Genomic DNA, 16,299 nt, shown 5'->3' with positions numbered 1-16,299 from the left:
AGAACTGTGTTTAGGCAAAACATATGGCTTATTAGCACCTTATTTTTGAACAAAAGACATTGTAATAATGGAATAACCAGATAATCAATATGTGACTAATGTTATAATTTTAAGACAAAAGAAACAGCTGTTTACATTTCAACATTTTTATACATACTTATTTTAGAAATACTTTAATACTCTGAAAATTAATTTAAAAACAAGATCTATGTTATGAACGTATTAAAAACTTTTTGGGACAATGGAATAATCTAGTTAATTAAAAATTTAAGTTATTAAAACAATTTTGCTAAGAAATCTCAACCGTCTTATTCTCCTAAAACCTAGATCTATTTCAATGAATCACCCTCTACTCCTTTAAGCCAGAAAAATGAAACTCTGACTTCTTTGTCCTCACAACTTGGGAATTATATAACCACATTTTGCCAAAGCATACCCGTCTATGTTTTTAAAAACTAGTCATATGATGTTTATTATAGGTGTTCACCTATTAAACTCCTATTAGGTAACAACATGTCAGAAGGGCTTAATAAGTAACAGTAACAGAAACACTTAATGGATATTAAGTTTAAATACTAATGGGATGTAGGGAAGAGGAAGACAGGGTAGTATGCATACTCTACCTGTCAGCAGTCTTGATTGCTACTTGGGCTTTAGTAATAGCAGAAGCACATTCATCTAATTGTTTGTTTATTTTATCAAGTTTGTCTTGTTGGGCCTTGAGTTTATGGTTATTGATTTCTACAATAATATTGTGTAACCTTTTAACCTCAGCTTCCACTTTACCAGCTCTCTCAGCCACATTGTTATACTCTGGAAAAAAAAAAAAAGTGAAATTAATTTGTGTTTCTACGCTAATGAGCATCACTTGTTAGATGTAAATTTCTTCAGTCAGTATGACTTAACCTGATGCATGCCCAAGAAATTTTAGACATTTAAGGAAAAGTACCTCAAAAAAAAAAAAAAAAAAAACCCCAAACACAAAACCAGAATGCCCTATGTCAAAACAAATGGTGTTATATAACAACACATGGTTAAATTCTCTGGCTCAGCTGTGAACATAACCTACTTATCTCTTACTGGCTTCATGCCCTGAAGCTCTTTTCAAAAGTTTTTAGGGTACTTTATTGACTATTGACCTCATAATGATTTTTACCCTTAGATAGACTATGTGCCTGACTACTGCCCGGGGGGGAAGAAAATTGTGGTTGTTTTATTCTGCTAACCTAGAGTTCCCCTCCATATGTTATAACAAAAAAAAAAGTGGGGGGGATAGGATGAAGTGGCACTCTTCTCTGTGGCCCAGAAAGTTGTGACACTTCCTAGAGTCCCTTGTACCTAGGGTTCAGACATAATTAAGTCCATTCAATCAAAAAAAAAATTCACACAATTTGGATGGCAAAACTGATGAATTGAGTTCTGCTGGCAGTCATGGAAAAGTCTGAATTTTCTTGGTGGTGTTAGAGGCTCTGGTGTCCTGTCAAAAGCTTTGTGAATATTGACAGGCAATGGCATTAACTTTGACGGTGTAGATTATAGTAGGTACAATGTTCTTCTGTTGTTGGCAGTTGTAGTGTCATCTTCCCAATTTGGTATTTATTTATTTGGCTGTGCCAGGTCTTTAGTTACAGTATGCGAACTCTTAGTTGCGGCATGTGGATCTAGTTCCCTGACCAGGGATCGAACACAGGCCCCCTGCACTGGGAGTGTGAAGTCTTAGCCACTGGACCACCAGGGAAGTCCCTCATCTTCCCAATTTGAGAGATGACTTTCCAGTTGTAGAAGAGGCAGTAGAGTTCCTTTCATGGTTCTACAGAGTAGCTCTGGAAATTATTCTTGATGTTCAACCTAGAATTTCTTAAGCCATCACAGTGATTCTATAAATAATCTTTTACTCTGTTAAACACACACAAACACACACACACCCCAAATCATATCTGTACTAACCAGAGTGGATTCTGTTCTCCATATTTGAATCCTAATCACTATACAATATAGGAAGGATGAAAGGTGGCAAAAAGGTAAGGAGTTCAAGCTTTCAATATCTATGTCTAGAAAAGTAAGCAGAAACAGAGCCAACTTATGGAAAGAGACTCCCATAAAGCTCCTATGGGAAGTGTGTATCAGTACATTTAGCATAGGGGAAAGGAAGTAGGATGTGCTAAGAGGAAAAGATTAGATAAAGACTTAACTGTTGTTCCTCCAGATTGTCTCTTCTCTCCTGTTAGGTAGATTGGAATTTCAATATTCTCCAAATCTCACAACTTAGTATTCATCTTTTTGTCCTACATTATCAGAGAATTCTTTAGTCTGATCTTTCAAACTCATCTAGTGAGTTTAACTCCAACCTCTATTCTTTGTATTTCTGAGATCACCACTTGGCTTTTTAAAAAAACAAAGCAAAACAAAACCCTGCCCTTTTTTGGTCTTCTGAATCCCCTTTTCCCCCTAAGGATACTAAGATACTGTATTTATTGAAGGTATTGTTTTGCTCCAAGTGGCGATGTTCTCTGCAGTTTGTCTGTATGCTTAGCTCCCTCGTGGGGTAGAGTACCAGCTGCTGTGGGGTCTGGAATCATGACTTATACTGGGGGATGGGCCAGGTATGCAACTGGGAAGGGTTCCACCCTTCAGAACATCTTCTTCCTTATTTTCAAGTACCTAACATGCATTAAAAATTCTTTTCCCTATCTATAGTAGCATGTCTATTAGAAGTAGGAGGGGAAAACTAACATCATATAGTCTATAATTTTGAAGTCACTATTTTATACCACCTTGCTCCCCTTACTCTGTTCTCTACGCAACAGCCAGAGATTTTTAAAATCTAAATTAATGTAAAATGAAATATTTAATCTTAAAGATATGCTTGCAGAAATGGGCTTCCATATTAGATATTAACAGAGTCTACTAATAATAGCCAGTGTTTCCATGAGAGGAAACATATATGGGGCTCCTAATAAAGTCAAGGATTCCCTTTCAAACAAGAATACAGATTCCTGTAGTCTCTCTGTGAAAGTGCTGCTATAAATGACAAAGATACACATTTTTTGTTTTAATTGACCATTAGGTTCCATCAAAGCAATCACAACAAATATTGTAGGTATTCTGGGGAAGGAGGGGTAGGATGAAGTCCCTGTGTCTCCAAGGACAAAATATATACCCAAAATAAATGCAAGGAAAAAAAAGTCCTGTCAGATTATATCACTTCCGTGTATATGACTTTCCAATGGCTTTTAATTTCACATGGAGACAGGGCTTATAAGGCTCTACATTATCTGGATTCTTCTATCGTTTAACTCTAGCCACTCTGGCTTCCTAGTGTTCCTAGACACTTCTGGCATACTCCTTCCTGCCCCAGGGCCTCTACTTACTCCTCTACATTCTTCCTGAAATGCTCTTCTCCCAAATATCCACATGTCCACTCATACTTCCACTGGGTCTCTGCTCAAGTATCTCTAGCGGTGGCCCGTCTAACCACTGTGTCTATCTGAATCCCCATCCTATCCTGTTTTCCTGGTTTTACTTTTATCACCTAGCACCACCTGATACAGTATGCAATGTATTTATTATCTTTCCCACCTCTTAAGTGTGAGTTCCTTGAAAAGAGGGACTTTATTTTGTTCACTGCTTGATCAACAGCACCTAAAACAAAGCTTGGCCAGTAGCAGATGCTATCTGAATGAATGCCTCAATATTAAAAACGTAGATAAGTATGACCACAAAAATAAAAAAATTAATACAGCTATATATTAATATTCAATGTGCCCAGTGGACATCTGTCTGCTTACAATCTTTATACCTCTTTTTCTTATGGAAGAAAACGCGCCCTCATTTTTTGAACATTTGGATAATTGCTCCAATTCCAGTCCATCTAGTTCTTTCCGATGAACAATCAGTATTTGCCTTCCTTTGCTCATGAACCAGACTGTAACAAGGGTCTTTCTTGAGGACATGATGAAGGCTCGCTGTGTTTGCTGGTGTCCCTAAGATACTGTGCAACTCACCATTACCTCCTCGTGCAATAAGATGCACATCTACCTATGTTTAATTGAAGCCAACATGGAAATAGAAGCAGGGGTGCTCAAGTGCATGATCAGAGGATTTTAATGTCAAAGTCAATTCTGACTATGAGCCTATGAACTAATTCCCTTTCTTGCTGTAAGATTTTGGTAGAACACTTATATGTTTATATACAAGAAGAAAAAGTTCTGGAAGGAAAAATGTGTTTTCTCTAAGCTCTCAAACAAATAAAATAACTTACTATCTTGAAGGGTCCTTAGGAAGACTGGGCCAAAGTATACAAAATATAAAATTAAAAGCATGGGTATCAGAATCAGACTGCCTTGTTCCTGAATTCCTATACCACCACCATATGCTATGTGACCTTGGGCAAATTATATAAACCATTCTGTGCCTCAGTTTTCTTATCTGTCAAATGAAGTACTTAATAGTACTTTATAACCTTCTGAGAAATAAAAATAAAAACCATAAAACAGAGTGGTCACTTGTCTATAATATATGAAATGTACTTTTTATTCTACAAACTGCTATCTTAAACATTCAAAATATTACAAACCTGTTTTTGACCACACAGGGGGAAAAAAAGGTGTATATCCTTAAACATACCTGTCTTGAAAGCAGTCACATTTTCTTCTAGCAATTTCTGCTTTTTTTGGTCAGGGGCTGCAGCAAGTACATTAGCTTCAAGTTCCTTAACTTGGACATTCAAATATTCTTCTTGCTCTGATAAACGCTACAGAAATGTTTTAACATTCAAAATTGTTAGTATTTTAAACTTACTAACAATAACATTTGCTTTAAACATTCTGAATTTTAAAAAAAAGGTACTTAAAATCTTTAAGAAAAAGACGAAAACTAACAAGAAAGGGCAGAAAACACGAACAATTAATATAAAAATCGAAAATGGCCAACAAAACGCATGAAATGTATACACTCATTATGAAGATAAGTTAAAATGCTATTTTTTAGTATTTACATCATAGTAGCAAACTTACAACAAACTGAAGAGTACCTAGTGTTCAAAGACTTGGAAAAATTATTTGCATATGCTACTATTAGTAAATGAATTAGAACCATCTTTTTGAGAACAATTTGGCATTATGCAACAAACGCTTAAAACACTGTACACATACTGGGTAATAATTATAGTTTTAGAACTCTAACCTAAGGAAATAATTGGATGAGTGTATTAAGGTCTGCCTAACAAGGATATTTAAAACACAGCAGTGTACATAGTCAACACAGAAAAATATTTATCAAATCGTGATACGAACAAAATATGCCAATACAATTGCAGACAAAGTAAATGTACATTGGCTTGGAAAGAAAACCGTAATTAATAAGTGAAGAAAAGTTAATAAGACTCATTAAAAATCCATATGCAAATTTAATATGTATATTAATATCTACCACATACATAAACACATACATGCAAACTAGACACACTAAAAGTTGAAGGACATACATAAAAATTTAAGGTGATAATCTTTTGGGTATTTTCTAAAAACTGTTTTCTGATTTTGTTTTTTAAAAGAGACTATGGGCATGTATTACTTTTTCATAATTAAGAAAACATTCCACTTTGAGAAGAGAATGAAATAAAGGGTCACAGAGCTGCTAAGGGAAGACACATTTCTATGGAGTACAAATGGAAACCAGAAATAGCTGTGGCTGGAGCAACACTGTGACAGGGTGTTTATCCATTAGTACTCAGGGAAACAAAATCAACAGATGCGCCTTACACCTAGAGACCCAGCCTCCTCCTCCCCCCTTATATTTCAAAATTATAAGCAAACAGCAAAATGCTTCTGCCAAATTGCTGTTGAATTCCAATAGTTTCAGCTAATATACTGATTAAAAAAGTACCTGGATGCTTGCAGTAAACTTTTCTAGTGTATTCCTCATTTCTCGTTCACTATGCCTTAACTTAACTACTGCTTCTTCCAGTTGTACTTTCTGTTCCTGAATTTGCACTGCTTTTTGAGAGTCTCTCTGCAACTGTGATTCCATTTTATTTACCTACAAAGAAGAATACCAGTGAAATAAGTTTATTCCAAGAGTCATTTCAGATTAACAGCAACTTATGAATGAAGAAAACCCAAATTTCTGATCTTAAAGACTAGAAACAAACCAAACAACCCAGTTCCAATTCCAAAACCTAAAGCTTAGGAGATGGTCAACTAATTTCTGCATCATAGAATCAGATGAAAAGACAATTTTAAGTGTTGTATAGTCAACTACTATTACAATGAAGGTATACTACGCAAATATTTAAGTGGAAAAATATAAACTATTTCAAAATATGAAAAAAAATCAAGCCACAACTCTTCAGAAAAAGTTAGGTACCCAGGACATCCAAGTACATATTTTTAAGGAAGAAAAAAGTATAGTGTTCCGAGGGTGATAATGGAACAGAGCAGTTTTTCCTGAGCATTTTGACATTCTCTTATACTTCTGGACATATAAAATATTTTGAAATAAAATTTGGAAACATGTATCAGAAGTCTTTGCTATATTTACAACTTAAAGAATTATGTCAAAATAGAAAAGATAATTATATAATACATCAGTAACTATGTGAAGAAACAAATTAAATGTCAAACAGTAAGTAAATGGTTAAATAAATTATGATATGATCCAAATGTCATAGAAGAGAAAGATATATATGTTGAGCATATATTTTTAAATTAACATACTTTTAGAACTTTAACAGGTTTCATATAAAATCCCACAGCTTATATACTCGTCATTTAGAGAAAATTCAATCTGTTAATTGAAAATTTGATTACAGTACATTTAAAATAGCAGAATTTTACAGTATGTTACATATCAGTACAGCTGCTTTAACAAAAATGTCTTGACTATAATTTTGTACACACTGACCTCTTCTTCTGAGATTTCAACAACAACTGATGAACCCATCCTTCCTTTCATTACTTTGCTTCCACCACCAGTCATTGTACCTGGAGAAGAGAGGAGAGAAGTCAGACTTAGATGTCTCCCCCAACAAGATTAAATAAACTCAATGGCAGAGAAAAAAAACATTACCTGACTGTTCTATGATTTGCCCCTGTAATGTTACCACTCTCCATCTTCTATCTTTTTGATATGCTACTCTTGTGGCTTGATCCAAGTTGTCAGCTACTAAGGTATCCCGTAAGGCAAAGTAAAAAGCTTGGCGAATTTCCTCATCTTTTACATTTACTAAATCAAATAATCGAGGAGTATTTTCAGGAGTTTGAATTTTGGTCATTTTCTTTGTCCACACTGCCATCTAAACATAAAAAAGAAAAATAATATATATATAAAGATATCGTTTGTGTTAGGTATCATTTATAGAAGTAATACACATGTATTAAACATAAGGACATTTATACAAAGTTCTGAGTATCTACATAATTATTACTTTACTGTTATTTTAAAAAAGAAGTTATTGTAAAACTATCTCTATTCACAGATGACATGATCTTATATGTAGTAAAATCCCGAGGAATCCATACATTAAAAAAATATTAGAACTAACATGAATTCAGCAAAGTTGCAGAATACAAGATCAATATGCAGAAATTAATTGTATTTCTATACACTAGCAATGAATAATCTGAAAATGAGATTAAGAAAATCCCACTTACAATATACTAAAAACAAAACAAAAACCCCAGGACACTCTTGATATTAAAGAACAAAATGAAAGGACTCCTTATTTTAAAGCTTACTACAAAGCTATAGTAATCAAGACAGTGTGGTATCAGTGTAAGGACAGACATATAGATAAATGAAGAGTCCAGAAATAAACCCTTACATTTATGATCGGTTGATTTTTGATGAGGGTGCCAAGAAAATTCAACAGGGAAAGAATACAAATGGTGCTGGAACAACCCAATATCCAAAAGAGTAGAGTTGGACCCCTACTTTACACTGTATTATAAAATTAACTTAATATGGATTAAAAACTAAATGTAAAACCTAAAGCTGTAAAACTCTTAGAAAAGAGAGGTAAATCACCCTGCCATTGGATTACACAGTGGTTTCTTAGATATGACACCCAAAATACAAGGAACTAAAAATAAATAAACTGGACTTCTATCTAAATTTTTTGCTTCAGAGGACACCATCAAGAATGTGAAAAGACAGCCCACAGAATGGGAGAAAACATTTGCAAGTTACATACCTGACAAGAGCCTTGTATCCAGAATATATAAAGAATTCTTACAACTCAACAGTAAGACAAACCAATTAACAAATGGGCAAAGAATGTGAACAGATTTTTCTCCAAAGATAAACAAATGGCCAATAAGTAAGCACATGAAAAGATGTCATACAAAAACCTGTGTACACGAATGTTCATGGCAGCATTAACCGTAATAGCCAAAACATGGAAACAACCCAAATGTCCATCAATTGATGAATAAACAAACTGTGCTACATCATATAATGGAATATCACTTGGCAGTAAAAAGGAATGAAGTGCTGATACACATGTATGAGCCCCACCCCCTGCAAAGAGAAGAGAGGGAACTTATTTATTTACTTTTGGCCACACCACGCGGTGTGCAGGATCTTAGCTTCCTGACCAGGGATTGAACCTGCACCTCACAGTGGAAGTGCGGAGTCTTAACCACTGGACCGCCAGGGAAGTCTCAACACGGATGACCTTTGAAAACTAAGTTAAAGAAGCCATACACAAAAGGCAACATAGTATATGATTTCATTTATACAAAATGTCCAGAATATGTAAATCTAGAGACAAAAAGTAGATTAAAGGTTGCAGGGGGATGGAGGGCTGGGAGAATAGGGGTAGTGACTCCTAATGTGTATGGGGTTCCTCTTTTGGGATGATGAAAATATTGTGGAATTAGACAGTGGTCATGATTGAACAATCCAGACCATGTGAATGTACTAAAACCTGCTCAACTACGTATTTTAAAATAATGAATTTTATGGTTGTGAATTGTATCCCAGTAAGTGTTTTTCTTTTTTTTTTCTTTTTAAAGTAGTTATTGATGATGGAAGTTAGAAATGCAAACTACCAGTCACTGTAACATTGGAATGTATATTCCTTTAGGGGAGGCAGTAGAGGATTTTTTTTCACAACCATGTAACCCCAGAGCCTAATATAATCCTCAAAACCTATCAGGTGTTCACTTAAATAACTATGAAAAAAAAGCTAGGATTTAAAATCAAAAAACACTTGGCACTTAAAAACTAAATTACAGGTAGATTATGAATACCCACCTTATCCAAACCTATAAAGGTTGCAACTCCAATATTTTGTCTTTTCAGGAAGTTTACACATTCTTGGGCCGTATCGATAGAATCAACAACAATGTAGTCTAATGCATGACAACAGGATGAAATAGCAATATCATATTTTTCATCAATTGCTCCTAAGTCCCCCTAATAATTGAGAGGAGGGGGGAGAAATCAATGCACAATCAGCAAGGAATTAGGCACAGGATCATTTTATTAGTATTTCATATAGATTTTTCAAGTTGCGTTTAACTGAACTATACCTACATATGGTTTTAAACAGTACAAAAAGGGTACACAATGAAAAATTGAAGTGTTCCTCACATTCAACCTTTCTCTTCTGCAAAGGCAATCACTACTGGAGTTTTTAATCTACCTTTAAAAAAAACTTATGAAAAACAAACAAACAAACAAAAAGAAACTTATGGATATACAGAGTTTGAATTTTTAATGAGCACAAAATGAGAACTGTTTTCACTGCACGTAAATGAAAACGTATAATGTGAAGATTTGAAACCGGAAAGTATTATAAGCAAAATAACTTATAGAATAATAAAACTCTGAATTATTGAAAGCCATTTAAGATTATGTAAATCTGCTTCTCAGTCTATTAATAAATTAGCTATCCCCATTTCCTTCCAGCCACCTTCCAGCTGGCCACAGCTCCCTTCCTTCTTCAGGCTCAGGAGCTCAGGCTTCAGGTACCCACTATCCCTAGCCTTGGGTTTTGACATCATCCTTTGTTGATTTTCCTAAACTCTAGCCGCAACATTTAGTATAATGGTATAAAAACCCAGAATATAATTTATCAAGTTCTTATTTTTTTAAAAAAAGAAAAAAGGAGTTTGTTAAGTTTATCACTAGAGTTGGATCACTTTCTTAAAATGACTATAATTACACAAAATTTAAAAAAAAACCCAAAACTATCTGTAACATGAACAAATCCATACCACAAAGAATTTTATCATGCCTGAGTGTAAGAGCAAAATGTTTAAAAATGAATGTCCTTTAAAAGAAACAAAAGTAAATGTTATTTTATGTACAGAGACACTTAATATACAGTTCTTTAAGTCAAGGTAAGAAAATTATAATATCTGAGAAAAATGTATAGTCATTTACAAATAAATTTACTTTACCAATCTTCCATATATTCCTGGAATTCTGCCAGATTTTTTTTCTTGAATTATTGCATCAAGGACTTTCCCCCTACTTCGATTCATTGCTAAGGAACTCTTCGCTTCTTCAACTTTTTGGAAAAGATCACGAACCAAACTTTTGAAATTTATTTCTTCTTGTGTAAGTTTTTGAAGTTGTTTTTCTTTCTAAAGGTGAAAGTAAAGAACATGAATCCCAGGTTACACCCTATCACAGTATAGAATTAGTTGTAATACCTAAAAAAAGAAGGAAAGGCCAATAATCAACACTTGAACCAGGACTAAGCTGTCACATTGCAACCGTTGGTTTGATTTTGAAAAATATGGATGGGTTTTCTGTTTTAAAGGGGGCATAAATTATTTGGGTCAATAATAAGGAATATAAACACAATATAGACCTAGGAGCAGTGCACTGACTGTTAGAACTAGAAGAGTTAGGGTTGTGGAAATCCCAGTTTGGCACCACACAGTTACGCATAAATGTGTCCTAATTCTTATATTCTTACACTAATCAAAAACAGACCTCAATACAGGACTCTAGTTATAGGTGACCGGGCAGGGCTATGATTACACTGTGCCTTGCTTTTTAAATAAAAGGAGATTTAATACATAGTATTATATAGCATATATTATTATATCTAATTAAATAAAGGAAAACAAAGAACAAAAAAAGCATAGCTCTGAAATGAAGGAGAGCATGATGAGTGAACAGTACTATTGCTAAACAAAAATGTCAGGCTGCCAACAAGAGGAACCACACACATGCACGCAAAAAGCCTAATTCTCAGTTTCTCAATCTCCAAGTTAGAGCAACCATTTTTCTAACTGACATTCTCCTTCACTTCCTGGCTTTAAATTATTACCTCTATCACCAGTCATACTGGTTTAAAGTATTGATAAAAGCTCAAGTTACAGATGTAATTTATCCAAAAATAAACTGAATCATGAGGAAGATAGAAGTAGTCACTGAATATAACTTAAGTTTACATTTAAATTCTACACGGCCATGAAGTTCTCTGATGACCAAGCGGTGTGCATTTACTAAAACGAAAAAGACTTCATTTTCAGTGTAATTTCTCCCCAAGCAGCATTTTCTGTTGCCATCTTGCCTAATGATGCTTTGGAGATTAAAGTTATGAAATTCCTTAGATGTCTAATTCACTCAAGGATAGCAGAGGACATGGATGAGCTAATAAGCCAGATGTCTTGATTAGTTTAACAACTTGCAGTCCCAACAAAGAAACTACATTCATAAATTCAAAAACGGAAAAAAATACACTAAGATAGTTGACTTGCATATTTGTTCACACACACACTTACACTTATTTGTGATTTTCCTTTACCATTGCCGAAGTTGTCTACACTTAGATTTAGGGAAACAAAAAACTTTCTTTTGTTTAAATTTTTACCACGGGAAATAATGGTGGCGGCAGCAATATTATTTGCTGTTTGACACTTGAAGGGAGAACGCAGCTTCTTGATAGTCTCGATTCGTATCAGATAGAATACTGAACTATTAACCCCATTCTTTTGGGAAAGATTACACTAAACAATAACAACAAAAATATCTATGTACCAGTCACTTAAGATGTTGAGATCAGGACTTCCCTGGTGGCGCAGTGGTTAAGAATCCGCCTGCTAATGCAGGGGACACGGGTTCAAGCCCCTGGTCCGGGAAGATCCCACATGCCACGGAGCAACTAAGCCCATGCACCACAACTACTGAAGCCCATGCACCTAGAGCCCGTGCTCCGCAACAAGAGAAGCCACTGCAATGAGAAGCCCGCGCACCGCAACAAAGAGGAGCCCCCACTCGCCGCAACTAGAGAAGGCCCGTGCGCAGCAACGAAGACTCAGCGCAGCCAAAAATAAAATAAATTTAAAAAAAAGATGTTGAGATTAAAAAAAATATATGTATGTAAATATAAAAATAAAACTAGGGTTCATAAACAATGTTCAGATGAAATACAGAAGAAAAGATTTACCTCCTTTAGTTCACGTTCAGTTTGAGGGAGTTTTGCCTCTATATCTCCAATTGCAGATTTCCTTTCTTTGAGAGTCTCAGAAGCTGCCATTAGAGCTTCATTGGCCTTACTTAATTGAGACACTGCGGTATTATGACGACTGAGATAGATATCAAGTTCGGATTGGGCTACATCCATCTTTGAACGTGCTTCATTTACTGATTTGCTGAAATCCATAAGTTCTTTCTCTCGACTCTGTTAAAATATGATAGACCCCATTAAATCCGAAATATATGTGTTTTCAAACCTAAACTGAAATGGAAACCATACATTTTGAATTTAACTTAATAGATTCTACAAGCACAATATACAGAAATAAATCTCACAAGTGGAATGGACTAACAGTTTTTGCCTAGTTGTGAATGTTCATGGTATATCAAGTCTTTTCCCAACTGATTTCACAAGAGCTTAACGAGGTAGATACCATACTAATATCTAATATCTCAATTTAGAGATTAAAATGACAAAGAAAGAGTGGTTGAAAGAGAACAAAAATTTGGATCTGAAATCTGGATTCCATGGTCTTTCCACATTACCTTACCTAAAACGGTAAGGTATAAGGACTACTCAGCAGAAAGTTTCCTCAAGTATATTTATGTTGGAAATCTTTTTAAGTTTTAGAGGTAAGGTGAGGTAATCCCCAACACAAGTCATAATTTGATGAGTGAGTAGAAATTTTGGACTACTGTAGTTGACTGTGTAGAAAGGATCTACTTATTAGAATAATGGAACAAGAAAAGCCCTTACAAAAGCCTAACCCTTTTATTTCACATACAAAGCACTGGCCCAGTAATACAGTATGATATTAGAACATGTCCATGTTTCAAAACAGAATCAATTTAGTCTGTAAAGAAACTCCAAAACATTTCATGGAGGTATAATTAACAAAGGTCTTATGTAACTGACTTAAGTAATGTAAGTCAATTCAACTCAATTACTGTCATCTATTAAATATCTATTTAACATGCTCAGTGTTGTCTAAAAGGCTGTGGTGAATATAAGCAAAGATAGCTAAACTCTGTGCTTATACTCTTGTTGGGGAGACAAGACATATCAATGAGACAATCTCACACTCTTGTTTTAGTGAAGTGCTAACATAATGTAGTAGCTAATATTTATTAATTCCTCACTTTCTAAGCACTTTATGTAAGTAAACACACGTTTTATTTTCACAAAGATTCACAAGATGGGTAATATTTTCTTCCACATTTTGAGGAAGATAACTTGGAGACATAACCTGAACAAATTCAGAGATATAAGTGATTGACCTAGGATTTGAGCCAAGAACTGACACATGAGTCATGGTTTTAAAACTATTACAGGGGCTTCCCTGGTGGCGCAGTGGTTGAGAGTCTGCCTGCTAATGCAGGGGACACGGGTTCGAGCCCTGGTCTGGGAGGATCCCACGTGCCGTGGAGCAGCTGGGCCCGTGAGCCACAACTGCTGAGCCTGCGCGTCTGGAGCCTGTGCCCCGCAGCTGGAGGGGCCGCGATAGTGAGAGGCCCGCGCACCGCGATGAAGAGTGGCCCCCGCTTGCCGCAACTAGAGAGAGCCCTCGCACAGAAACGAAGACCCAACACAGCCAAAATAAATAAATAAATAATAAAAATAAGTAAATTAAAAAAAAAAAAAAGTCATTCATCATCACAGCTATGAACCAACTGGGTAACCAAGAGCATAACATTTAAAAACAAAAAAACACAAAAAACTATTACAGAAGAGCTAGAGAAGCAAAGAAAGGAGATGTCATCTATGGTTAGTGTGGTCCCAAGCATTTATAGGTAGTAACCAATAAATTACCAAGAAAATAATTTAAGAGAACATGAAAAAGAAAATTTGATGATGAATTCAATGTGTAACGAAGAACTGCACATAAAACAAAGTATTTGATGAGTATTTTCTTCTACCACTATAAGTTCTCGTTAACTTTTTTTTAAAACGAGAAAGCAAAAAACAAAAAAGGGAAAGAGTCTAGGCTGACCATTTTTAGGAATGTTAGATATTAAAAGTCCAAACTTTTTCTTCTAACAGTTCATTTTTTAATATTACTATAAAAACGATCTTCAAGATTAAAAAAAAAAGCCACCAAAATATATGCCAACCAATAAAGAAATCTTACTTCTTTTTCTTTCTGAAGCCCTTGTGTTTCCTGTTTAAGGTTATCCATAACTTTCTTTAATTTTTCTTCTTCTTTTTCTTTTTCTTTCTCAAGGGCATTGTTTCTAGTTGTTGTCTCAGTTATGATATTCTCACTCTTGGCAGGTATACTTTTAAATTCTTCAACCTAAGATTATAAAACAAATTAAAGTTACTAGAAGCATGTAACTTTAGGCTATCCAACACCATCAATATTTGGCTTATTTAAAAGCATTTCTCAGGATCTTCTAGATCTTAGCGGTCTTCATTGTAATTAGGTTTGAAGCAGCTAGCTTTAGCAAGTACTTCCTTAACCATCTGCTGCAATTTCTATGTTCTTTCAGTCTAATGGTAAAACTAATTCTACGAATTCCTGATTCCTTATGTAAGACAATTCTTCCTCGCTGAGCAGTAGATCTTCCTTCTGCTCCAACTTTAGGCTGTAATTATCCTTCTTCACCTGTGAATATGGCCTGAGTACATGGAATTCCCTAAAGTACCCTTCAAAGTACATTACAGCTTACCACAAATTACCCATACACCCCTAGTCTCCCTCAAATCCTAAGATCTTTCCCAACTTTACCCTTCCAGAGTCACCACATAGGACTAATATTTTATTCCATTAATACCTTCCAGTAGTAATCACTTTTCCACAGTTGATGCCTAAAGGCTAATTATCTCTACTACAGTTACATTTGGCTTAATCTGCCCAATTCAGGGGTTTCTATCAAATCCATGCTATTTTGTTTATTCTGATTATCTATTACCAGAGAAATTAAACATTTCCAAAAATGCTGTCCCTCAGACACTGATTCACATAGATGTGTTACTGTACTGAGCATAAATATTTTGTGAACAAATGCATTTGGAAAAATGCTTACAAGGTAAAGCAGAGCCTGTCTTATAATTACCATGTAATTATATGGTACAAAACTTTTTTTTTTTTTAATAAATTTATTATTTTATTTTTGGCTGCATTGGGTCTTCGTTGCTGCATGTGGGCTTTCTCTAGTTGTGGCGATCGGGGGGGGCTACTCTTTGTTGTGGTGCGCAGGTTTCTCATTGCAGTGGCTTCTCTTGTTGCAGAGCACGGGCTCTAGGCGCGTGGGCTTCAGTAGTTGCAGCACGCAGGCTCTAGAGAGTGCAGGCTCAGTAGCTGTGGCACACGGGCTTAGTTGCTCCACGGCATGTGGGATCTTCCTGGACCAGGGCTCGAACCTGTGTCCCCTGCATTGGCAGGCGGATTCTCAACCACTGCGCCACCAGGGAAGCCCGGTACAAAAATTTTTTGAGGGGAGGGGCTTTATGGGTCTCATCTATTAATATCTGATTAAACTATGAATATAGTTTGAAACACCCCAAATTGATTGATTTATTAGTCTGGCTCCTAGCAAGTTAGACATTCTGGTCTAAACCTCATCTTTCTTTTTTTGATAACCTCAGTCTAGCTAATCAACCACTTGCTGTAAATTATGAACTTCCCCTTCCCTCCTTTTTAAGGGGAAACTCCTGCTGATACTCTTAACTTGATTTCTGCAGACAAAGGTACTATTTTAAAAAATCTATGATATGTAGCCAAAAACATCTTTTTAAATCATACACTCTATAAGAAGAAAATTATTTTGTCACCAAAATAGAATTGCTGATTTGGTAAATATTTTGCCAACAATGTATATCAGAAACATAAGCTCTAAAACTCGAAGTCAATGGATACA

General features: G+C 35.2%; 1 protein-coding gene across 1 annotated transcript in view; it reads right to left on the bottom strand.

Moving 5' to 3' along the window:
- The window catches only part of SMC4 (structural maintenance of chromosomes 4), a 34,205-nt gene that overhangs the window by 4,058 nt on the left and 13,848 nt on the right, over positions 1-16,299 (bottom strand). The window contains exons 10-18 of the mRNA XM_068546182.1: positions 14,568-14,732; positions 12,410-12,643; positions 10,407-10,592; positions 9,256-9,417; positions 7,069-7,294; positions 6,904-6,983; positions 5,887-6,039; positions 4,627-4,753; positions 624-813 (exon numbers count right to left, since the gene is read on the bottom strand). Coding sequence (XP_068402283.1) covers positions 624-813; positions 4,627-4,753; positions 5,887-6,039; positions 6,904-6,983; positions 7,069-7,294; positions 9,256-9,417; positions 10,407-10,592; positions 12,410-12,643; positions 14,568-14,732 — 1,523 coding nt within the window. The remainder of the gene's footprint in view (positions 1-623; positions 814-4,626; positions 4,754-5,886; positions 6,040-6,903; positions 6,984-7,068; positions 7,295-9,255; positions 9,418-10,406; positions 10,593-12,409; positions 12,644-14,567; positions 14,733-16,299) is intronic.

This window comes from Eschrichtius robustus, chromosome 6, assembly GCF_028021215.1.
Source record: "Eschrichtius robustus isolate mEscRob2 chromosome 6, mEscRob2.pri, whole genome shotgun sequence".
NCBI classification, from domain to species: domain Eukaryota; kingdom Metazoa; phylum Chordata; class Mammalia; order Artiodactyla; family Eschrichtiidae; genus Eschrichtius; species Eschrichtius robustus.
Note: the sequence above shows the minus strand (reverse complement) of the source record. Positions and strands in the feature narration are given on the sequence as shown.